This window comes from Mesoplodon mirus, assembly GCF_964341445.2.
Source record: "Mesoplodon mirus genome assembly, chromosome: 5".
Taxonomy (NCBI): Eukaryota; Metazoa; Chordata; class Mammalia; order Artiodactyla; family Ziphiidae; genus Mesoplodon; species Mesoplodon mirus.
The window spans coordinates 41,887,325-41,911,946 of record NC_138980.1 but is presented as its reverse complement, the minus strand read 5'-3'; the positions used below and the strand labels follow the sequence as shown (position 1 = coordinate 41,911,946).

At 49.6% G+C, this 24,622-nt stretch overlaps 1 protein-coding gene across 5 annotated transcripts in view; it reads right to left on the bottom strand.

Annotated features, from left to right (window-relative positions):
* CACNA1A (calcium voltage-gated channel subunit alpha1 A) overlaps window positions 1-24,622 on the bottom strand; it is a gene marked incomplete at both ends in the record, with an annotated part of 240,998 nt that overhangs the window by 47,517 nt on the left and 168,859 nt on the right. For all 5 annotated transcript variants that reach the window (XM_082621831.1, XM_082621833.1, XM_082621835.1 and 2 more), the window contains 7 exons: window positions 2,004-2,164; window positions 4,683-4,782; window positions 13,464-13,570; window positions 14,341-14,400; window positions 18,870-18,999; window positions 20,561-20,699; window positions 22,355-22,818. In XM_082621831.1, the coding sequence (XP_082477957.1) occupies window positions 2,004-2,164; window positions 4,683-4,782; window positions 13,464-13,570; window positions 14,341-14,400; window positions 18,870-18,999; window positions 20,561-20,699; window positions 22,355-22,818 (1,161 nt within the window). The remainder of the gene's footprint in view (window positions 1-2,003; window positions 2,165-4,682; window positions 4,783-13,463; window positions 13,571-14,340; window positions 14,401-18,869; window positions 19,000-20,560; window positions 20,700-22,354; window positions 22,819-24,622) is intronic.

Sequence of the window (24,622 nt, the reverse complement as noted above, 5' to 3'; positions counted from 1 at the left end):
AGCAATATTGACTGAGCGCTTGGTTAGCGAGAGGTGCAGCCCTTTCCTGGACTGAGTCCAGAACTTTCCATCATGAGGATGACCCAAAGATGGGCGGATTTCAGGTCCACAGTCCCTTAGCCACAATTCCAAAATCCAGAGAGCTCTGAAAACCAAACATTTTTTCCTAATCTGGCAGTTGGCAAGTGCCAGCCTGCAGACCAAATCTGGATCTGCCTCTGGGTGGCCCACAAGCTAAGCAATGGTTGTTTACAGTTTTAAATGGTTGAAACTAAAAGAATTCATTCATGACAGATAAAAATGATAAGAAATTCAAGGTTTAGTTTCCAGAAAGAAAGTCTGATTGGAACACAGCCATGCCTATTCTTTTACCTATTGTCTGCGGCTGCTTTGGAGTTGCATTAGTTGCAATGGAAAGTGTATGCAAAGTCAAAGACAGTTACTATCTGGCCCTTGACAGACAAAGTCTGCCCATCTCTGATCTAACGCGTTTGGCAACAAAACCTGACCCAACTGGATGTGAGCCTCTTTGGACTTGTTATTTATCCCATTTGGTGCAAATTGTTGTATGTTCCCAGGCAGAAATATTGCATTTGATCACAGGGCTGCCTTAATTTAACTGTGCTATGTGCTATGTGGGACATGCACCCCAGAATATTTCTAAAAATCTCAAAGTATTCTGAATTTTGAAACACATCTGCCTATAAAGGTTTCATACAAGGGAACCGAGATGTGTATTAATATCCCCTACTTGACAAAGGTGGCAACTCAAAAGTTAAGCAACCAGCTTATGGCTCATCCTGAAGCCATGGGTCAGAGACTCCTATTCCAAAACTGTCTTTCTTTCTACTTATAGATCCAAGCTGGTTGTAATCGGGTCACCCCCAACGCCCAACACCTCAGTTTCCAAGCCCAGGATGAAATGGAGAGGACCCTATGGTCCTTCCCCTTCTATGTCCTCAGCCTGCCTTTTGTCTATGCAAAAACTTTAGCCAAAGAATGAATTTAATCAGAAAAGTGAGAAAATGCAGAAGCAAAGGAAAACAGTCAAAGGAGACCAAATAATAATGTTTAGTCACTAAGCAAAGTCAAGGACCTTTAGTTCCTTCTGAAGGGCTATAGATAATATTCTGAGCCATATCCTTTGATCTGTCTCATAGACACTGAAACCCCACCAGGTGGAAGAAGTCAACTACATGATGACCAGACTGTAGCCATGACATGAGCTGCCACAATTCTGAGAATTGGCCTCAAGGAAATGGGAAAAAACTGACCCTGGAACTGAAGATTGACTGTACTTAAAACATCAAGATGACGCTGATCAGACCACCACATGACCAATTTCAAGATGACTGTCAGGGCTTCCCTGGTGGCGCAGTGGTTAAGGATCTGCCTGTCAATGCAGGGGACACAGGTTCGAGCCCTGATCCGGGAAGATCCCACATGCTGTGGAGCAACTAAGCCCGTGAGCCAAAACTACTGAGCCTGTGCTCTAGAGCCCACATGCCAAAACCACTGAAGCCCACATGCCTAGAGCCCGTGCTCCGCAGCAAGAGAAGCCACCGCAATGAGAAGCCCGCACACTGCAACGAACAGTAGCCCTTGCTCGCCGCAACTAGGGAAAGCCACACACAGCAACGAAGACCCAAGGCAGCCAAAGATAAATGAATTAAAAAAAAAAAAAAAGTTGACTGTCACAGCTGACCGTGCTGTTTCTACATGTAGCTCCCTCTCTCCATCTATAAAAACTTTTGTCCACTGGTTGTCAGTGCGGGGGGGAGTTGGCCTTTGGACGAGAGTCTGCCCTCCCTGCACCAACCCCCCCGCCCGCAGTTGCTGGCATCCAAAATAAAGCAAACGTTCCTTTCTACCAACTTTGCTTCTTTATTGGCTTTTGAGTGGCGAGCAGCCGGACCCCACTTTCGGTTACAAAGAGACTGGTGCATCTGGCCGCCCCCCACCTGCCAGTCCCAATGGGGATGCCTAGGAGAGTCAAGACTCACCGGCAATCTTTCTCAAACTCCTTGGACTCATCGGTGCAGTGGAAGAACTTGCCCTTGAAGAGCTGCACGGCCACCACGGCAAAGATGAACATGAAGAGCATGTAGACGATGAGGATGTTGAAGACATTCTTGAGTGAGTTCACAACGCAGTCAAACACAGCCTGGTGGGTGGGGTGGAAGAGACAGCGTGAGGGGCTGGGAACAACCACGGCCTCCACCTCCAGCAGCTCATAATACCCAAGTATTGTCATTATTCCTATTTTACAGGCAAGGACATGATCCAAGTTACTCGGTTAAGGCCACGCAGTTCTGAGAAATGTTGGGGCTCGACCCAATTCTGAGTTTTTATGCATCGAAAACCCCCAATTTTAACCCCTGGGGAATGGGGTCGCTTCTCTGAGCTTCTCCAAGGTAAGCTCATGGCTCTTCAGGGCAAGAGGAAAGGTCCTCGATGGAGATGTTATTTCCTGTTCATTCTGTGTCCCTGCTTCACGTCACTCCCTTCCCCATAATCTGGAGTTGTGGTCCCCTCCCTTTTGCCCACTGATCACTTGGGGGCACTCTAGATTTGCGAGCTGACTTCACGTGCCCTGGAGATTCTGCCCTGCGTAAGATGGAATCCTTCCATCCTCCTCCAGAGAAGGCAGGGGTCCCAGCCTGGAATGTCCCCCCCACCCCCCCGCAGCATTCTGCTATTAATCCCAGTGGGTCCTAACTACAAGTAAGCATCAAGGATTATCAACCTACTGGAATCACACGTTAGCTCTGCCGGCTTCCCCTGGGGGAGAGAGTGCATAGCTTTCATGGGGCTTTCAAAGGGGGCTGTGACCCAGAAAATGGGAAAGAGCCACTGAACCGACTACTTCTGGATTCCACATATGTCAATGCAAGCAAGCTTTCCCGTCCAGAGGGCAGCCGCATTTCCTCTTTGAATAGTTATCAACAAAAAGGGGGCACTCGAATCATTATTTCCCAAATCATGGGGGAGGAGCACACCACCGGTGATATCAGACGTACTTTTAGGTCCTATAGGAGCCCAAGACCAAGTAACACTGAATCACATGGTAGCAAAGTTATTCTCTCTTTAATTCTTTCAATCCTTTTGAGGGAAGGAGAAAGTCTTCCTTAGTTGTTACTGTGTTAACACCTGACATTTATACTTTTCCTTTTTTTTGGCTGCGCCATGCGGCATGCAGGATTTTAGGTCCCTGGCCAGGGATCGACCCTGTGCCCCCTGCATTGGGAACACAGAGTCTTAGCCACTGGACTGCCAGGGAAGTCCCTGTACTTTTCCTTTTTAGCCAAGAAAGAGCAAGTATCCATGCTCAAAGTCTTTGTCAGGCAATTATTTTGGGCTAGATTTTAATAACAGTTATCTTATATTTTGAACAGATATTTAGTTTCACCTTCTATTAACAGTGGGTTTTGGTTTTCCAACTTAAGAAACTTGACAAGCATTTCCTTTTAAAATAAATCCACTTAAGTAAAAAATAAAGTGACTTAACTTAAAGAAACATATTAAGAAAGAGATAATACAGGTGCATCCTCAGGTGCATCATAAATTGAAAAGGGGTGTTTGAATGACTAGATTTCATTTCCTTCCTTCCTTCGTTTTTTTTTGGAAACAACAAGCTTTTGGGAAATTCTGGTTCATGCTATTTTTTTCAAGTTTTATTTATCTATTTGTTTGTTTGTTTGTTTGCAGTACGCGGGCCTCTCACTGTTGTGGCCTCTCCCGTTGTGGAGCACAGGCTCTGGACGCGCAGGCTCAGCGGCCATGGCTCACGGGCCTAGCCGCTCTGCGGCATGTGGGATCTTCCCGGACCGGGGCATGAATCCGTGTCCCCTGCATCGGCAGGCAGACTCTCAACCACTGCGCCAACAGGGAAGCCCCTATTTATTTTTTTTAATTTAAGTATAGTTGCTTTACACTGTTGTGTTAGTTTCTGCTGTACAGCAAAGTGAATCAGCCATACGTATACATATATCCCCTCTTTTTTGGATTTCCTTCCCATTTAGGTCATCACAGAGCACCGAGTAGAGTTCCCTGTGCTAAACAGTAGGTTCTTATTAGTTATCTATTTTATACATAGTAGTGTATATATGTCAATCCCAATCTCCCAATTCATCCCACCCCCTTTCCCCCTTGGTATCCATACGTTTGTTCTCTATATGTCTGTGTCTCTATTTCTGCTTTGCAAATAGTTCATCTACACTTTTTCTAGATACCACATATATGCATTAATATACAATATTTGTTTTTCTCTTTCTGACTTACTTCACTCTGGTGGTTCATGCTATTTTGGAACAGGAGATATTGGACCCTAGAATAGGCAGGTGAAAAGTTAAAGGTTATGTGGGACCAGAAACCTAGTTTCCTGCTTCCCAGATTAGGGTTATGCCCTGTTTTATCCACATGATGCCTTCATGGGAATTAAGAAAAGGGATCTCAACTTTGCAAGAGACATTTCATCTATTGGAAAATTACCATGCTATACAGATTTTGTTCCATTAACTCACTTTACTGCCATCTACTGGAGAGTTGTAGTAATAAGTATATCCATATATAATGGCTGTGTGTTAGCAGCATCCCTTTCAACGTACTGTCCTTCAGCAGTGTGCAACCTGCTCAACTGTACGTGGCAACCCTGATAGATCTTCCACATACCCCAATCTCACCTTGAGCTTTGGCAACCGCTTGATGGTTTTAAGAGGTCGTAGCACCCGAAGGACTCGGAGGGATTTAATCGTGTTGATGTCTTTTCCTTTGCTATTGCCACTGTGGAGGGATGTTAGAATGGGGAGAAGGGAAGAGAGGGAGCCAAGGTCAGGCTGGGTGGTGGGTGGTCCACAGCCCCAAGTAGCCCCACTCTCCCAGGCTTAGGAGTCTGGGGTGGGCCTGGCATAGCCATGTCCTTCCCAGAGAAGAGTAGTCAGCTCCCCTGCTACATCTGGGCTCAAGAGCTAGTGAGTAGATGGCCCTTTGTGGTTTTGGTCTCAGGGTTTGTTGAGGGCCCTGGCTGAGCCTGAACAGCTGCATGGGGTGGCTCTTGGATCCAGCACGAGGAAATTGGCTGCCCCGTGTGCTCTCTTTGGAGGTGGTCTTAGTAAGCTTTTAGAAAATGGGATTCCTCCCTCCTCCAACAGGATCCAGGAAATGCTTAAAGTGGCCTTTAAACCAGAACTCCCTTCCCCCACCCCCTGCCCCAATATTCCCTGATCCCACAGGAGCGGAAGGAACCAGAACATCAGATGTCGAATCTCTGCCTCATTCTTTCAGGGTATCTGAGCTCATCTTTGTCAGATTGCTGCATAGAGGTTCAGTCCAGGGTCTACTGGGCCTGAGTCTTAGCATTGCAGATGTCCTGACACCCTTAGCCAACCATGATTCAAGCGCCCCCAAAAGGAGGGCATTGGGTGTGGCCATCAAAGGCTTGTGATGAATGGAACTCACCACCCACCCAGCTGCCCAAGCCAGAAACCCAACACTCGTGTTCAGCTTCCTGTCCTCCATCCTCATCCCCAATGGGTCACCCTCCTACACAGGGCACCATCATAGGTCAGACCCCCATTATCCACCTCCCAACTTTCCCCCCACTCCCTGTCTCTCTCTTCTTCCATCTTTTCTGCACACAGTGGCCAAAACCAATGACCATGTCACTCTCCTACTCCGACTCCTTCTGGAGCAACTGAATTCCTAGAAGTGCAAACTCCTAGCTTGGCATTCAAGGCTCTTCGGAATCTAGCCCAACTTACCTTTCTGTTTGCATTCCCATTGATAACTACACAACCCAAGCCCCAGCCACACTCTTTTGCTTCTGTTCCCTCTGCTAGAAATGTCCTTCCTCCACTTCTTCATTCACAGAACTATGCAGCCCTCAAAGCCCAAGGTAAATGTCCCTTCATCTGATAGCCTCCACTGACTGCCTCTGGGCTCTGCCAGACCCCAGTGCTGTTTCAGAATCGCCTTTGTTCCTGTCATTGGCTTCTGGCTTTAGACAGAAAACTCTTCAAAGGTGAAACTGTGATTTATTCTTCTATGTGTTCATTTTCCCTTTAATCTTGGTTCTTGTCTCTGCCCCCAGCATGTGCCTGGGGTGTAGTTTCAGGACACATGTGAACAGATCCAGATCAGAGTTCTTTGGGGGCCAGTTAGCAAACATCTCCCTACAGTTCTCTTGGGTCTTGAGTAGAGCTGCCCCATGGTGTGCCCAGGTATCCAGGTGCAAAAACATTCTTCGTGACATTTGCTTTTTTTAGGGTTTCTTTTTCTCATCTTTCAGAGAAAAAAGAGAATTGGACTTTAACCTGCCAGGCACAACCGTGCTCCAGGATTCAGCAGTCTGAACATGGTTTTCTCTTTTCTAAACCAAAGTCATCAATCATTATTATCTCAAGGCTGTGCCCCCAAAGTGTGAGGCACACATCAGGAGAGTCACTGAGATATTTTCAGGCAGATCACAAACACAATGAAGTAACGGGATCACACAGGGAAACAGCTATGTTTTCTTCAAGTTATCTTTCAGGCCTCCTGTTTTGGTCAGAGAGGAAGTCTCTGCTATGTGTTCATAGGTCTTTCATGCCTCCCTAACACTCACTGATTTCCCTTTTAACAAAGAACCCAGCTTGAATGTAACAACTTGCTACGCAACTGTTTCATTCTTGTTGGATTCACTTTTGTGGTTGCCTGTTTTATCTGAGGTTAACAATACTGGTTGTAAAGGGATGGCATAAAGTGTTCTAGCAAAACTAAAATGAGGTTTAGACTATGTGTTGGTGAAAAAAATGTCAAGCAAGTGGACATCCAGGTTGTATGTGGAACTGGCTAAAATCTTGATGGGCCAAACTGCTGATATTTGGGAACACACCTCCTGGGGTGCATCTACTCATCTAAAAATGACTCCATGGGCATTCTAAGGGTGTCTCTCCTAGGAGGCACTTCTCCCTTGGGAGAGGCTGAGAACAATCCTGTTTGCTGAGACACCGAGGAGAGTGTTTCTGGCAGTTTGGCTCCTGAGCTTGCAGGAATGGCTTGACCAAGGTGTTCTCACAGAAAACAACCAGATTTTCAAATCACTTTGCTAAGAGTGTAGATGCTCCTGTTGCGGGGGTGGTTACTTACTCCTCTTAAAGCCCAAGCCCTGGTTGTTTGGACTGTCTACCCTTCTCCCATCTGGGAAGCTGGACCTTCACTCCCCTGATAACTACCCATCCGGCTCGTCTGCCCTATTGAAATAAGACCATGGGGAGACCCCCTTCCACGCCCCTTATGTTCTCTTCCAAGAACTGGGCTAAATGGTGGGTCCTGATGAGAGGCAGTGGTCAAGACCCCTCCAGGCTCCTGCCCCTTGGGGAGCAGGCTGAGGGGACTCTGGTCACTGCAGGCGACAGGACGGTGGCAATGACACAAGGCTACAGAAACAGGCCCAGAACCAGTGTGGCTGCATCAGGGCACAGAGAACGAGACAGAGGGAGAGAGAGAGAGAGAGAGAGAGAGAGGCACTTTACCGTGTACTGCTCCTGGTGACGTGGCGTCGGAGGGAGAGACAGATCGTAAGCGGCCTCAGAAGAAAGAACACAGAACACACACATACATGCACACACACCTGAGCGCTTCCCTGCTCTGCCTGGGCACCAGGAGGGGCCGCCTTAGGCTTGTGGCTCTGGATGGTGTCCATCCTTCCATCTGGAAGACGCCTGTTCCGTCCCCTGCCTTTGGCTGGCCCCCGGCACTGCCCAACAGCACCAAGAAAGCCGAATTTCCAAGTAGCAGGACAGCCCGAAAGTTATCAACTACCAAAGGCGAATTTGCCACTGAAGATCCCTGCCAAGAGCTGGAGAAAAATCCCTTTTCTCCAGAGGTTCTGGGACTGGAAATTTTTAGAATGTCTTTTTTTTTTTTTTTGGCCACACCTCACAGTATGCAGGATCTTAGTTCCCCGACCAGGGTTCAAACCCACGGCCCCTGCATCAGAAGCGTGGAGTCTTAACCACTGGACTGCCAGGGAAGTCCTTTAGAATGTCTTGTAGGGGGTGAGCTTTGGAGTTAGGGGGACCTGGGTTTGACTCCCAGCACTGCCCTTAATTATTGTCCTCATCTGTAAAACAGACCTTTGGGGTGCTGATGCTTGATACACAGTAACTATGGCTTTGGCTTTACCCCCCCTAAGTTATGAAGGAGAAGGGGGGCAGCTAAGAGTTCCAATTTGGGATGAAATTAAGGGGCAACTCTCAAGAGCCTTCTGGGAAAATGTGGGCCTGGGGGAAGCTCTCTGCATCTGGCAGTGCCCCTTGTACAACTCATCTTTGGAATCAAGGCTCAGACTCATTTTGACCCTCCAACCATGACTGGAGATCAAGGTGCAAGAAACTTGATTGCCATTAGAACAGTGGAAACCCTACTGCCAAGCAGGTACTCTACAGAATATCCCACCTGCCACCCCCTTTTGAAGTTAGTGACATTTCTAAAAGCATAATGGGTTAAAAGCTTACAAATATTCCCACTGGATTTTTCTTCCCCCTGCTACCTTTCACTTTACCTCAGTGGCTTTCAAAGCTTAACATATCTAGGAATTATTGCATAGATAGGATTGTATAGATTCTCCTTTTTGGATTATTGAGGAATTTTTCAGTGACAGTGATTTCTGCCCAAGCCTGATGGATGATGTTAGGTGTAATATGTGAGTCTTCTGAATGTCACTGCATCTGTCCGTGGCAAGGTGGTACCATTATACCCATTTTCCAGATGAGGAAGCTGAGGCTCAGGGAGGGAAAGTGACTTGTCCAAGGTCACACAGCCGGGACGTGGCACGCTGAGATTGAAACCCAGGTTTGTGTGTCTTGCACACTAATCTTCTTTCCATTTCATTACACACACAAAAAAGAATGCCTTCAGGGATAGGGGCTGTTTTGAGGATGGGGATTAAAAAAAAAGGCAGCCCGGGGGCTCCTTCTTTGGCTTCCTGGCAGTTGGGTTCCTGAGCACGCAGGAGTGACTTGATCAAGGTGTTCTGCCAGCTATGCTGGCCTGCTTTGAGGGAGGAGTGGCAGCCCCAGATGGACTCTTGGCAGTGAGGGCAGGATCATGATTTGCCAGCTGCTGATAAATGTCAGTTGGCTACCCCGCTGCATGGGCATAGAGCGTGATGTCAAGTGTGGTGACTCATGAAATGGTGTGTTAATGGTGGTCGCATGAACACAGCACACAGTCAGTAGATGGAGCAGGACACACGCACACAGATATTTGGGGGAGGTGCGGGAGGGGTGGAAACCGTCGGGAGAGCTTCGACACATCCCTTGGAGGACCACAGGGATCATTGTCCCATATCCGAGATGGGGCCACAATCACAGCACTGCAGAATCCTTGCCTCCACCCCAACAGGCCAGAACAGCAAGATTCCTTTCGACAAAGAAGGGAATAGTCTCATGCCCTCTTCCCCTGGACTTCTAGGCCCTGCTGGGGCCTTGAGAAAGCCAGGTTGGCTGAGCTGTCAAGTCTCATTCTGCTGATTTGTGAAAGTCTCAGTGTTCAATGCTGGGAGATGGGCAGCAGCCCTCAATCTGACAGCTGACTTCCCTCCGCAATCTCTCTGGTCGTCAGTTTCCTCATGTACAAAAAAGGAATAATAAGAGAACTTCCTGCATGGGGTTTGTAAAGATTAAGTAAATGGAGGCTGTTACCATCATTATTACCCAGTCAGGTTTGTCAAAGTGATGGGGAAACTGAGGCACAGAGAGGTTCAGGGACTTGCACATCTAGAGAGAAACCGGACAGCCTTGCTGGAACCTTTTTCTAAAACCATCAGGTTCATTTAACACTTGTTGGGGTTTTCAGCCTTGTCTATGAGGAGACAGGCACATAGGACAGATAATGAGTTAAAAGAACAGAAAGAAAAGACGCAAAGGACTCTGGGATTGGACACTCAAGTGGAGACTCTCAGAGCGACACCTACTCCAGATGGATGTCAATCCATCTGGTAACAAGGAAAGACAATAAGCAAAGTCCTTGTAGGGCAAGAGACCTTCTCAGGTAAGAGAGGCCAGAAACCTGAAGGCAGAGGGAGGATTCTGAAACTTTTCTGGGGAAAAAAGTAGCAGCCTGGGTTGGGGGGGGTCCCTTCTCTGGCTTTCTGGCAGATTGGCCTAAGGCATGCAGGAGCAGCTTGATCAAGGTGCTTGCCAGCTGTGCCTGGCCTGTGGCCCTGCCCTGGAGGAGGAGTGGCAGTGACAGATAGATTCTTGGCAGTGAGGTGGGGAGGGTGTGGCAGGGGTGGGGTCTCAGGGTCTACCTCTTCCATCCCTATGACCATCACATAAAGGTGCTCCCCGGGTTGTCAGCTCTCCTAAAACCCCAAGAGAGTCCCTAACACTTGTCAGGACCCCACTGGCAAAATCTCACACACCCCAGTTCCTGCAAGATCCACGAGCTCACTGGGACTCATAGGGATGACCTTACATCCCTGTCCAGACCCTTTCCTCACATAGGAATTTAAAAAACAATTGGAAACAGGGATTTTCAATGGTATTAACTGGCTGGCTTCATGCCTGTAGCAACTTCATAAAACTAGTTTCAAAGGTTGACTCTACAAATATGCTGCTAAATTCCTCCGAGCTGTAGGCTCGTTTTGAATGCCCTTGTATAACTTTATATTTAAAATGAAAACTCAAAAATTAAAAAACAAAATCAGCTCCCTGTGGCAGATTCTTTTGCAGACACAAAGAATCATTTTGCTTGATTCTGGGTGGAAAAATAATTTTTTTTTCGCAGATTAGGTTTGCTTAAAGTTGAGCCTAATTGTAGCTCCAGGGGAACTGTGGCCCATCATGGCAAAAGCTCTACGGTTTGAAAAGCTTGTTCCCAGGTCTTTCGAAGGCCACACTTTTCCCAAATTGGGAGGCCAAATGAGGGATGGAGATGGGACAGGGCAATAGTGGGGGGCCCCCTCTTCAGCACTGAAGCTTGTTGGCTCTCACAGAGGTCTGGAAGGAAAGTGTCAAGGATGAACTGATGGACAGCAGACACTACCTCTATTGTGCTACACCCAGTGGTGGCCACGGAGGGCAAAACCCACCACCCAGGGCACAGCTGGCAAAGGGGGGTGTTGTGTGTGGAGAGATGGATGTGATCTCTTTCTGAGCTCTTGGGCACCTGGGGGCTGCTGGGCAGATGTCATCCTGGAGGGCTGGAGGAAGTGTGGGAGGGGTGCTTGCCTGCACTTGCCTTCCCTGGACATGAAGACCACCCCAGGTCAGAACATGGTGGGGGCTGGGTTTTTGATGCCAGAGCAAATGGCAGAGTGTCTGCCTTCTCCAGGCCATGGGGCCCAGGTTAGGCAGAAGGTCAAGGTGAAGGACAGGATGGAAGGGAGAGAGAAAGAGTCTGGAGGAGAGGGAGAGGGAGAAGGAGAGGAGAAGGGGGAGGGGAGAGGGGAGGAGGGAGGGGAAGGGGGAGGGGAGAGGGGAGGAGGGAGGGGGAGGGGAGAGGGGAGGAGGGAGGGGAAGGGGAGGTGGAGAGAGAGACAGAGAGACAGAGAGGGAGTCAGAGAGAGGGAAGGAGAGAGAAAAGGGGAAAGATAAAGGGAGAGAAAGACAGAAACAGGAGCAAGGGAGGGAAGGGGATTTGAGATGGATTCCCTCCAGGATGAGGGCAGTCAAATGTTTTGGCTTTTCAGAATCAAAACTTTCTCAGGACCTAGCATGGTGCCTGACTGACACCTTGTAGAAGTCACTCAAATAACTGATGGACAGAGGGAGGAGCATATTTCATTACATTCTCATATACACAGTGTATTACCTTTTAGAATCTTTTTGGGGGAAAGAAATTTGTGCTAACTTGATAAGAAACAAATTGTATCTTGTTTGTATTTTATACATCTCCTAATTCCAATGAGGTAGGTTTTTTTTTTCATTTTTTATTAGTCAGCATTCTGTGAAATTTCTGTGTTAAATCCTGTGCTCACTTACCTATTGAGGTTCAGTGTTTCTTATTGATTTGTAATTGCTTTTTATATCTGAAGGCCATGGATATCTTGTCTTACTTGTGGTAATCTTTCTCCTCTAATTTGCTGTGCACTTTACTTTGATTATTATTATTATTATTATTATTATTATTAAACCTACAGGACATCTTAATGAAAATGTAGCCAAACTTCTTGAATTTTTGAGATGATCTCTTCCATTGTTCTAATGATCAAATACTTTAAAAAGTGGGAGAGAGAGGAGGAGGAGTGGAAGAGGGACAGAGGAAGAAAGAGAGAAAAGGAGAGGGGGTGGAAAAGAGCAGACACAGAAAGAGGAGGAGAAAGTAGAAGACAAAGAGAAAGGGGGTGGGAAGTCTGGCCAGAGTCAGAAATACATTCAGCTTCCTGACCTTCATGGTACATCTCCACCAGCTCAAGGCGTCCAGAAACTCTGGAGATTTCTTGCTCTTCTGACACAACTTGATCTCATTGTGTTCCCAGGGAAGGACCTGAGAATGGCCCAGTTTAGCCCTTAAATTGGAAACGGACCACCACACTGGCCTCCTGAAAAACCAAGTCCTCATTGTTTGGTCAGGTGGGCCATTCAAGGACTCTTCCAGGTCTTCTGAGAAGGGGTCCAGGAGGCAGAGGCAAAGGGGAAGCCCCTGGTTTCTCATTATTTAGGTGAGGTGGGTCCGAATCCCTTTGAGACTTTTCTTTCTGGGAATGATCCACTGTGATGGGCACAGACAGGGTCCCTAAGAAGATTTGTTTCTGGATTAGGGGCTGATTAGGTTTTTCCATCCTGCCCCAAGTGTTTACAAGTTGAGGAATGTACTGCTAAGTTTGCTACCAGGGCCCTAAGAGCTAATGGCTACTCAGCCCTTGGATGCCATCTTGGAATCGCATCTTGGAATGGCTACTAAGCCTTTGGGTGCCATCTTGGAATGACTACTGAGCTCTCAGGTGCCATCTTAAAATGGCTGCCCAGAATTCGGGCACCATCTTGGAGCTGCATGATGAGGCATGACCTTTCAGAGTGTCCTAGGACTGCCAGGAGAAGTTCAAGACACACAAGGGGAGTCATTAGGTCTATAACTACAGGGCCTTCGGGCACAGGGTGGGGATCCAAATTCTCATGCACATTCGTTTCCTGATTGTCTTTTTAGGGGCTCCCCAAAGAGACAGTGGCTTGGGCAGAGCTTGTAGAGCAGAAGGAAGATGAGATGTCCCGGTGGGGCTAGTCTACGGAAAGCAGCAGAGCAAGGGGTCGGTGGCATGGCTGTGTGAGGAGGTAGAAGGTGGGAGGCCTTCTCCTTCGTCCTCCGTGGTGGGCATCATGCAAAAGCCAATCGAAGCTCTTCCTGGTGGCATGCGGGTGCCTCCCCCCACCCTGAAGCCCACTCTCTCCTTCTCTACACCCCGAGAACACGTCCCCTGATTCAATGGGCTGGGGACGGAGGGACGAAGAGGCAGGTGGAGTCCTCGAGAGGACACTTACGTGAAGGCAAAGGCCACCAGGGCCCCACTGACCACTATGAAGTCGAGAATGTTCCAGAGGTCACGGAAGTAGGCACCCTGGTGCAGGACGAGCCCCAGGTCGATCATCTATGGGAGGAGAAGAGACAGCGCTCTGATCCCTCATCCCCACCCTGGGGAGCAGGATCCACCCTTTAGCCTCAGGAGGAGGGGCAACAGGAGGGGGCATGGTAGTCAATGGGACCACCTCATCCTGAAGGGCTGGGACAGTGGCCAGAGGACCTGGGGGAGGAGTGAGAGCCCCTGCCCAAGGCACCTTCCCACCTTGTGAAAGGTAGTTCTGACTTGCTGGTTCTTAGGTCGAAACCTTGGGATCCCCCTGGGCTCCTCACCCCACATCAGATACATTAGCAAACCCTGTTGGTTCTGCCTTCCAAACCTTCCAAGAATCTGCCCACTTTTCACCACCTTCTCTGCCACCACCCTGGGCTGGTCCCCATCATCTCCTGCCTGGACCAGTGCAATCACCTGCTCCCAGTTCTCTTGGGTCCCACCCACCCTGCTCCCCCTCTCAAGCCTGTCCTCCCAGAGAGGCTAGAGGGTGGCTGTGAACACCTGAGTCCAATCATGTCCCTCTGCTCAGAACCTTCCATGGCGCCCACCTCACTTGGGATAAAAGCCTAAGTCCTCCCTGTGGCCCCCAAGTTCTTGCATGATTCATTCCTCCCTGCTCATCTCCCTGACCTGGTTTCCCCACCCTCCTCTCTCACTCCTTCCGGATGCACCAGCTTCCTTGATGTTCCTCAAACACACCAAGCATTTCTAATCTCTGGGGTGAGCCTCCTGCACCAGGGTGGCATTCTTGAGGGTGCAGAATCCTGTGGAGCCCTGGCACTCACCTTGATCACCATCTCAAAGGTAAAGACGCCTGTAAAAACGTAGTCAAAATATCGCAGCACCTGCAGGGGATAAAAGCAAGGGGGCAGCAGATCATTGGCTTGCTCCAGCAGAGCCCTCGTGCACCTCGCCTTGGTCCACTGGGGTGTGTGGCCTCCAACAAAGTCCCCAGGGAGCAGAATCTCCATCCACATGAGGAAATGCTGCATCCATGTACAGTTGGGCAGGTCGTGCACTCCCCAAGGGCCTCCTCCCACTGTCTCAGGGAAGATTTGTATGTTGTGAATGAAACTGTCCAGCAGATGGCAGCAAAGTCCTAGCAAAAAATCACTCTACCAGGCTGGTCTGCTTACCAACTGAAAGGGTGCCTTTTTTATTTGCCCAAAGCACTATATGGACTAGAGGTGGCCCCAGGGAAGTTCAGGGGGACTGCATCTCTGTGGGCGACAGGTCTGATCCCCCAGTGCCTCTGACCTGCTGGGTCTCCTGGGTGAGTAACTGTTCCCACACAGGGTTTCCTAAACATGATTAGCCGTCCAGGACAGACACTGGGGACAAACCTCACTGTGGCGCCCATCTCCCTCCCCACTCCGGGGCCACACACTCAGCAGGGTGGGTTGATTCTCCCTCTCCCCACCACTTTACACAAGACCAGGCATTAGTGGTTTCTGTCTGGACGGGCAACATCCTGCACTCTGGCCCCTTTCCTGGCCATGCCATAGCACATCCCTGGTGTGACCCTGGCATGACCCTGGCATGAGGATGTTGAGTGTGCTGGCACAGTGCCCAGCACATGGTAAGCGCAGGGGGCTGACTTCATCAGATTTGCCTTGGAGAAGTAAGGGCTGGTAATTACTAAGGATGGCCACCAGAGGGCGCCGGTGAGCACAGAAGTCAGGTCACCCACCACCCTCTTCTCTGCTTAAGAACCCTCTGTGGCTCACACCTCACTCGGGTAAAAGCCAAAGTCCTCCTCGTGCCCTCCAAGGCCCTGCACAATCTGCCTGGCCACCTCCTTGCCGTCATCTTGTCCTACTCTCCCCCTTGCTCACTCTGATTCTGCCACCCTGGATGTTCTCACCTCAGGGCCTTTGCACAGGCTGTTCCCTCTGCCTGGAATGCTCTTCTCCATGTTCCAACTGATTCCCTCTCTCTCCTCCTTTATGACTTGGCTCAAATATCACTTTCTCAGTGAGGCCTTCCCTGACTGCCTGTTTAAAATTCCACCAAGTCTACCCCTTCCCCCAATATCCCTCAACCCTAGCACTTATCACATCCTGACACACTATTTGTTATAGTTACTAATAATCTCACTGTCCACCTCTCCAACCTGAAAGTCAGCCTCACAAGGGCAGGGATATTTGTCTGTCCCTGTGGCATCTCCAGCTTATAGTACAGGGCCAGGCATACTCAAGAAATGTTTGTTGAATGAATGCATGAATAGCTGTGGCTGCACTGGGTCCTGCAGGAGCTGGGATCCGTGATCTGTGTGGTCACCACTCACATTCTCGTTATGTGTGGTGCTTGAAGGGCCATTGGAGACCAGAGTGGCCAGGATGGTTAACTTCCTGGGATGTGCAGCAGGTGCAAGGGGCTGGAAGGTTCTGGGAAGGCTGAGGGGATGGTGGTGGGAGAGCATTCCAGGTGTACCGGGCAGAGGGCACAGCATGGATAAAGGCCCGGTGCTCTGTGAGCTCTGAGATGGCAGGGACTGTCTCATACCCTGTCAACCCTTGATGTTTAGCTCAGCACGTGGCACACAGTAGTTGCTCATTAACTAATTACTAAATAAAGAAATGAATGGAAGGAAAGGAGGAAAGAAGGAAGGAAAGGAGGTGGGGGGAAAGGCAGGCCAGGTGGTCAGTTGCATCAAATTCTGGAGAGCTTAATAAGTGGAGCAAGAGAAAATCAAAAGACCAATAAATTAGGTTCAACCGTATCTAATATGTAGATCTTTTTGACCTACAAAAGGCAATTCTCTGTGGCTCACTGAAATCCAAAAAGGTTCTCAGTCTCATTTATCACAGGGAAATGCAAATCAAAGTCCCAATGAGATTCCACACCCACCAGGTTGGCTAAATGAAAGCGCTGACAGTACCAAGTGTGGACAAGACTGTGGAGCAGTGGGAGCCTTGTACGTTGCTGGTATGAGTAAACATTCTGGCTGCATCTTTGGGGCCAAGCACGTGTAAATTCTATGTATGATCCAGAAACTCCATTTCTGGTTTTAGACCCTGGAGAAAGTCAAGCCCAGGGGCCCCATGTTGGGGGTAGGGGATGCCGTGACAGCACTCTAAACTGCAGACAATCCAAATGTGTGTCAAATGGAAGATGCATAAACAAATTATGGCATGGAGTGGAATATTCAACAGCAACGGAAAAGAATGACTGTCACTACCACCCTCAATACATGCTCATCTCATGGTGGACACGATTTTGGGTGACAGAGAGATGCATAGATTTATCCCATCTGTTCAGTGTTAGAAACAGGCAAAAAAATTCTAGTGTTTAAGGAGGCATGTACAGGTGGGAAAATCAGAGCAGCTAAGAAATGCTCCTTCCAGAAGTGGGGATTTTGATACCTCTAAGGTAGGGTTTTTCAAGCACTGTTGACAATAGGGGTCAGGTCATTCTCTGTGGTGAGGCTGCCCTGTGCGCTGCAGGGTGATGAACAGTGTCCCTGGTCCCCACCCTCTCGATGCCAGTAGCAAACCTCCACCTGTCCCAACTCACAACACCCAAACATGTCTGAAGACCTTGTTCCCACTTGCGAACCGAGCTCCAAAGGGAAGGGATGGGGGCGATCAAAGAGGTGCCTGTGGTCACGCTCAGTTTTGTTCTACTTCTTGGCTTGGGTGGTGCTTACATGGGGGAGTGCACTTGATAAATGAATGGATCATACATGTTCTGTGCACTTTTCTGAGGTCTGTTCTAGATCAGCTAATAAAAAGAACTTGGGAGGGGGCCCGGGGTATCAGCTGTCTTACCATGCTCTTGAAGAGAGAGGGCTTTTTAAAAAAAATTATTATTACTTTTTTGGCCGCGCGGCATGTGAGGTCTCAGTTCCCCAACCAGGGATCGAACCCGTGCCCCCTGCAGTGGAAGTGTGACGTCTTAACCACTGGACCACCAGGGAAATCCAGAAGAGGGAGGGCTTTGAGGAGAAATGTTTCAACTGTGAGATGGAGCAGTGGGGATGGGGCAGGGGAACCAGAGCTCTGCAAACGTTCCATGGGGGCTGGTCTGAGCCCTGCCAGGGTTCTCTACGGTCCCAGGAGCTGCAGCGGTCCCCCTGAACCCCCCCATGCCCATCCCCTCCCTGCCAGAGACAAAGCCTGCTCCAGTCTCCTAGAGCCAGCAGGGGGTTTGCTGACCCCTCTTGTGACGCCCCTTCCCCAAGCCTGGCTCCCTGGGTCCCTAGTTGAAACCAGGCAGCAGGAGATAACAGAGTGCAGCCTCAGCCCTGCCCTGGTACCAGTTTCCTTCAGGAGGCTTGTTCTAATTATTTCCTTCCATCTCCCCCATCGGGTCCCCAGGGGGCCTGCCAGGCCTGTGAAGGAAGGGAAAGTGCAAAGTAAGCTGAGGACGGGCTTGATTTATGGGACTTGCCAGCCTCGCCAAGGCTCCTAACCTACTTAGCGAGGGCGGCAGGGCCTGACTCCCAGAGGAAGATGGCTCGTGTTGGGGCTGATGGGGGTAGAGGAAGGAGCTGGGGAAGAAGGCGCTGACACCAGTCCAGCCTCTGTCATGCCCTGGCCTGCTGGTGCCTTGGTTTCCCCTCTCAACCACGGCACACACTCATTCCTGCATCGCAGGACTTAAGGGGGGACATGAGCACAGTAGGTGTTTGATAAATGGTGACAGTTGAGGGAAGCAGCAGGAGATCTAGCGGGGGCAGAATTGGAATTCTGCTGTGTGACCCTGGACAGGTCACTAAACCTCCCTGAGCCTCAGTTTCCTCATCTGTCCAATGGGGATACCCCAAGTACCTGGGGTTGTGCCTGGGACACAGCAAGTGCTCGACGGACAGGGGCTGTTAGCAGACCTTGGGCTCCCAGACGGAGAGCTTTTTAGCTCTCCCAAAAGCTCAAAGTTTAGGAGGTGTCTCTGAGTCAAAAATAATCCTTTCTTTCAAAGCTTCGCATCGAAACAAAAAAAGTCCATTTGGTGAGACCTGACTGCAGAGGAGATGCCTCTGGAGCACCCCCTGTCTCAGTACCCCCCACATTCCACGCAGAGCTTGTGCACCTCCACATCCTGCCAGACCCACTCCCCCCACCAGAGATTCCAGCAATTTTCAGCCCCTCTTGGCCACCTCTTCCCCACCAGGCACACAGAACCACAGTCGCAAGGAACAAACATCCTTCCTCAAGAGAATCAGAGCTTCCTCTCCCAACCAGTGGCCACAAAGGCTGTGCCCAGGGGTGCCCCCAACATTTATTCCACCTTAGCTATCCGCTTTTATGATGCAGGAGAAAGTGGCCCGTGACAGAGTAGCTGGGCTGGAAGGAACCTGCTGGGTAGGACTCACATTGTTTCGCGGTGCGTTGGGCTGCACAGGGTCCTCAGCTGCCAGGGCAATGCTGCTCATGGCGATGACCATGAGGATGCACATCTCAAAGTAGCGCAGGTTCAGGATGTAATGGCACAGGCGGCGAAGGCTGTTGGGGACAGGTAGGCGTGCAGAGGTCCACTCAGACCACAGGCTACTGAGCCCCTTCCTCTGTAATCTCCTTATGTCACCTACCAACTATCTGAGATTTCTAACTCCCAAGGTCCCACACCCAACAGAGTAACAAGCTCCTTCATCTGGGGACCCTCTTGGGGCAGGGGGAGCCCTCAGCGAGGGAAGATATCCACATCTCTGTTTAGAAGTTCCCATCACTTCCAAACAACCCTCTTGGGACATCTTAACTCACAGGCTGAGTTGAAGAAGTATTGTCCTTGATTCTGTAAGAGATGAAAAGCTTTTTATGCATAAAATTTCACATGGTCAAACAAAATTGGGAAATTCTGGGTTAAGTAGATTTCCTTTTTTGTTTTCAATTAGTTGAGCCTGACCTTAGGCAAGTTATTGTATCTCAGTGCCCTCATAGGTGAAATGACCATAACAACAGTGCCTAACTCACAAGAATGTGAGGATCAAAAGAGTTAATATATGCCTGGTACATGGTAGGGGCTCCAAAAAGTTAGTTACTTAAATTACGAATTGCAGGCCTTATCAGAGTCTTTAATATGCTAATGAGATAATAATGAAATAATTAACCTCAAGTGGAGCTAATAATGATAAATATGTCATGAGATTGTATGAATGGCTGCAGGGCTGAGGAGCTAAGAACAAGGATGCTGGAGTCAGTCTGTCTGGGCTCTCCCACTTGCTTGCTGTTTGACTTCGGGCAGGTGACTTCATCTCTCTGGACCTCAGTTTCTTCATCTGTCCAATGGGGATAAGCAAAGTACCAACCCCTATAGGGTTATTATGAGAAAATTTTTTTATTTGTAAAGTATTCAGAATAGTGCCTGGTGCTAAGTGCCACGTAAGAATTTCTTTATTAAAATAGCTAATGTCCACCACATAAAAAAGTAAATGCACAGGGTGAGCTCCAAGAGGCAGGTTAGAGAAAGCAGTTTCCCCTGCAGCTTATTTGACATGATTCTCCTTTGCCAAGAAGCATTTTGAGGGACCAGGGTTTCAAAAAATACCCTTTGGAAAAATGCAATTCTAAAACAACCTCTGAGCCACCAAGACATACATGCGATAAATTTCCCCCCTAAATAATCCAGCCTCCTCAAGGATGCCCAAGACAGAGGGCCATGAACTCAGAGATCATCTACTCAAAATCCAAATCCCTGTAGAGCAGAGCTCAGGGACCAGGGCTGCCATGTACAATTGTACAGGTTGTGCACTGCACAAGCAGCCATTTCTAAGGGACACCTCTCACATCACAGACAGTGTAGATGTGGATATTTATGACAGTGGTTTTTAGTTGGTGGCAGGAGGGGGTCTTTTCCAACAAAATCAGTACTTTATGATAAGTTTCTATCTTATATGACTTAAGAAAGGGACATCATTTTTTAATTTGCTCAAAGGTCTCCTATGGACTAATGGTCTTAGAGGCAACTCTCCCCCACTACCCTTTGTTTGGGTCTGCCCTCTGTCCTGACTTCCACTGCCCCAGTGGGAGCCCTGGGCCCCCTGCCCTGGCCATGGGCCATACTCACGGGTTGGTCGTAGAGAGGATAAACATGGAGCTGTAGGGGGGCATGGGCTTGGGGCCGTCTTCCCCGGGGTCGTCTTCCTCCTCCTCTTTCTTCTCTTCCTCCTTTTTTGGCAGTGGGTCTGGGTTGGCGTTTTTGTTCACTGTTGGGACAAGAACCAACACAGGGCTCCCTCCACGATTTCCCACAAACCTCTGGTCTCCTGCCTACTCTCCAGAGCAGGCAATAAGCAGCTGACACAAAGTGCCTACTATGTGCCAGGCACCCTATTATGCCATTTAATCCTCACCTGACCCTATGAGGTTGGTACTTTATGATCCCCACTTTACAGATGAGGAAACTGAGGCACAGAGAGGTGAAGTGGCTTGCCTAAGGTCATATGGCTGGGATGTGGCAAAGCTGGGATTTGAACCCGGGTAGCCTGGCCCCAGAGTGCTTGCTCTCAACCACTCTACAGCCTTGAGTCTGCTGGGACCCTCACGGGAAACTAACATAGACCTACCCCCGGCCTATGATGACCTTTATATTGTCACTTGGAGGCAGGCGGGGTGAGTACCAACAGCCCTACTTTACAGATGAGAATACTGAGCCCCTCCCATAGTCAAACTGCAGGGTTTCCCCCCATTAACACCCCTCTCCTGAGTGGGGTGAAGCACCATCCTCCTGAGCACTGATCCTGCAGCCTAGCCACTCTATGGGTCCGTGGACAGGCTGAGCCTTGCTGAGCCTCAGTTTTTTCATCTGTGAAATGGGCACAATGACAAGATCTGCCTTGTAGGACTGTGGCAAGCATTTATAGAGCAAACTCATGGACAGCTTTTGCATAGAACTGGGCTACCATTATCATCTTAAAAATAATAAACTCAGGGTAAGTTCCAAATTCCTGGTGCTTCTCAGATCGTAATCTTACAAGGGGGAGGTTGGGGGGGGTGCAAAAACAGCCAATCCCTCAAGGTCCTAGACCTGCACTGTCCAGCATTTGAAACGTGGCTAGTCCAAACTGTGGCATGCAGTGTAAAAACACGCCAGATTTCCAAGACTGAGTATGAGAAAAAGAATGTAAGGTAGCTCATTAATAATTTAGAAAGTATTGATGACACATTGACATGTTAACATTTTGGATACAAATCAATAGTATTTTGGATTAAATACGATTTAACTATTAAAGTTCAATTCACCTATTTCTTCTTTATTTTTAAAATCACTCCTTCCTTCCTTCTTCCCTCTTCCCTCCCTCCTTTTCTCCTTTCGTCCCTTCTTTCTTTCTTTTAACATGGCTACTAGAAAGTTTAATTAATTAATTACTTTGGCTGCACCACTCGGCTTGCGGGATCTTAGTTGCCCAACCAGGGATCGAATCCGTGCCCCATGCAGTGGAAGCATGTAGTCCTAACCGCTGGACCACCAGGGAATTCCCCTAGAAAGTTTAAAATTACATAGGTGGCCTGTGTCACATTTCTTTTGGACAGCGCTGGCCTAAAGAATCATCTGACTCCCCCAGATTTCCATCAGAGGAATCCATTGACTCCTCAAATATGGTGGCTCCCTGGCTCCCCTGTGGGAATTTGGGATGCAGGAAATGTTGCTAACCTATTGTGTACTTGTCAGGCATCGTCTGCATATTACCTCATTTAATTCTCCAAGTAGCCCTGTGGGGGCAGGAACTATGTCTCTACCCATTTTCCAGATGAAGCAAATTGAGGCCAGAGAGGTGGAGTCACTGTCCAGAGTCACCCAACTGAGCCTCTGGGGACTGAGCCCAGGAGGCCAGCTCATGTGTGAAATTGGAGCTCATACCTTGGACGACGGTGTGATTGAGGGGGCGCGGGCAGGCTGGGGGGATGTCCACCGTGGTGTGGTCGGGTTTCCTGGCAGTCTTAGCTGAGGTGGTCTGGGTGCTGCTGGGGTTGGTGACGATAAGGCTGTTCTCGGGGGTCTTGGGGGGGCCGGGGTTGGACGGGTTCCCCGGGTTGTTGGGTGTCCGGCGGCTGGAAGCATTCTGGGGGTTGGTGGCCATGGCAGGTGGGGCAGGCGTGGGGCCGGGGTCAGTGCTGTTCACCATCTTGGCCGTGCTCTGGGGCAGGCCGGCATGGCCGAGGCTGTCGTGGGGACTGGCTGACTCCGCCGTGGCCAGCTTGTTGTTCTTCATGTTGTCAATATCCTCGGCCAGGGGTGGGTCTTGGCGGCCCAGGTCCTGCTGGATCGGCCGGGTGGTTGACAGGTTGGGGCCCGACACGGGGACCCCGGAGCCCTGGTTCTCTCTGTGGCAGGCAGGCCAATGAAAAAGAACCCATAAGTGAGTTAGAACATAGCGGGAATGTCTCCAGATCCTGCCTAAGATTCCACCATTCGAGGTCCAAGTTGGCGGTCGAGGGGCCGTGTCCTGGAACTCTCCGGTGCCTGGTCTGTTCTTGTTAGGGGTCAAGACCCCGTGGGAGTGTAAGTGCCCACCCTCCCGGGTTTCAGTGTGGTGCTTCTCCTGCCAGGGGGGGCTGCTTCCTAAGAGATGAGGCTACTCCTTCATGGAGAAATCAGAAGGGAAAAGAACTTTCTGCCAGAGCCCGCATGTCTCCAATCCAAACCTTCCTGACCCTGCCTGTGTGTCTCCCATTAGCTCTGAGGCAGGATGGGGACACACAATGTTTCCAGGAGCGGCTAAAGCAGACACAGGGACACCATCTCTTTAGGGGTGGAATTGCCCCACGGATTTATCTTTTTGTTTTGTTTTTTGGCCACGCCATGTGGCTTGTGGGATCTTAGTTCCCTGACAGGGATTGAACCCCGGCCCTCGGCAGTGAAAGCGTGGAGTCCTAACCATTGGACCGCCAGGGAACTCCCTGCCTCATGGCTTTAAATGCTTGTAGTAAGTATGCCCCTTCCCAATATTCCAGTTAGGGAAAGCAGGTCATATATGTACATTAACATAATAAAAATAACAATAGAAATAATAACAGCAAACATTTCAGTAACACACTTGCCTTGCAATAACTCCTTCATCCTTAGCCCTAAGAGGGATAATTACCAGCACTGTTTTACAGGTGAGAAAACTGAAGCTCAGAGAGGTTAAGTCTCTTGCCAAGGCCACACAGCCAGTAAATGAACAAGGTAATTTCTCGCAGGGATACAAGTGTGGTGGACAAAGCATTCCAGGCAGGGGGAACAGCCAGTGCAAAGGACATGAGGTGGGGATAAGCTTGTTGACGTTTCAGGAGGCTGCTATGGCTGAAGGTGGAGAGTGGGAGAGATGAGGTGGGTAGGGGTTTGGTGTCTCAGTGACTCAAATAATTAACACCATGCAGATGGACATGAGGAGAAAAGAGTCTGAGTGCTCAGTGCATTTGGAGAAGGAGAGGAAAAAGTTAAAGGTCCTTGCTTAGCTTTTCCGACCTCAATGCCCACTGAGACATCAGCTCCGCGAGGCAAGGGGTTTATTTTTGTCTGTCTTGTTCACAGCTGTGATTTCAGTGCCCAGAACAGGGCCTGGCACATGGCAAATGCCTGGTCACTTCTTTTTTTTTTTTTTTTTTTTTTTGCGGTACACGGGCCTCTCACTGCTGCGGCCTCTCCTTTTGCAGAGCACAGGCTCCGGACGCGCAGGCCCGGTGGCCATGGCCCACGGGCCCAGCCGCTCTGCGGCACATGGGATCCTCCCGGACCGGGGCACGAACCTGCGTCCCCTGCATCGGCAGGCAGACTCTCAACCACTGTGCCACCAGGGAAGCCCACCTGGTCATTTCTTGTCAAATGATAAATGAGTGTCCCCATTTTCCAGATAAGGACACTGAGGCCCAGGAGAAGTCCCACAGGCCTGGACTTGCCATCAACCCCTGCCTTCTCCCATCTGCACACTCACCGCCAGCTTGTCAGAGACCCCCAGGAGCCCTGGCTCTGGTGAGGGTGGCTACAGGCCCTGCTCACTCTATGTCTTTGGCTGGTCCCAGCTCTGCCTGCCTGTGCATGGATCTGTGTGGACCTGACGCCCAGTTTGTTCTGTTTGCCTTCAGACACCCCTTCTGGGCCCTTGATCCTCAGATAAGAGGCTCCATTCTTCCCCCATCCCTGGGC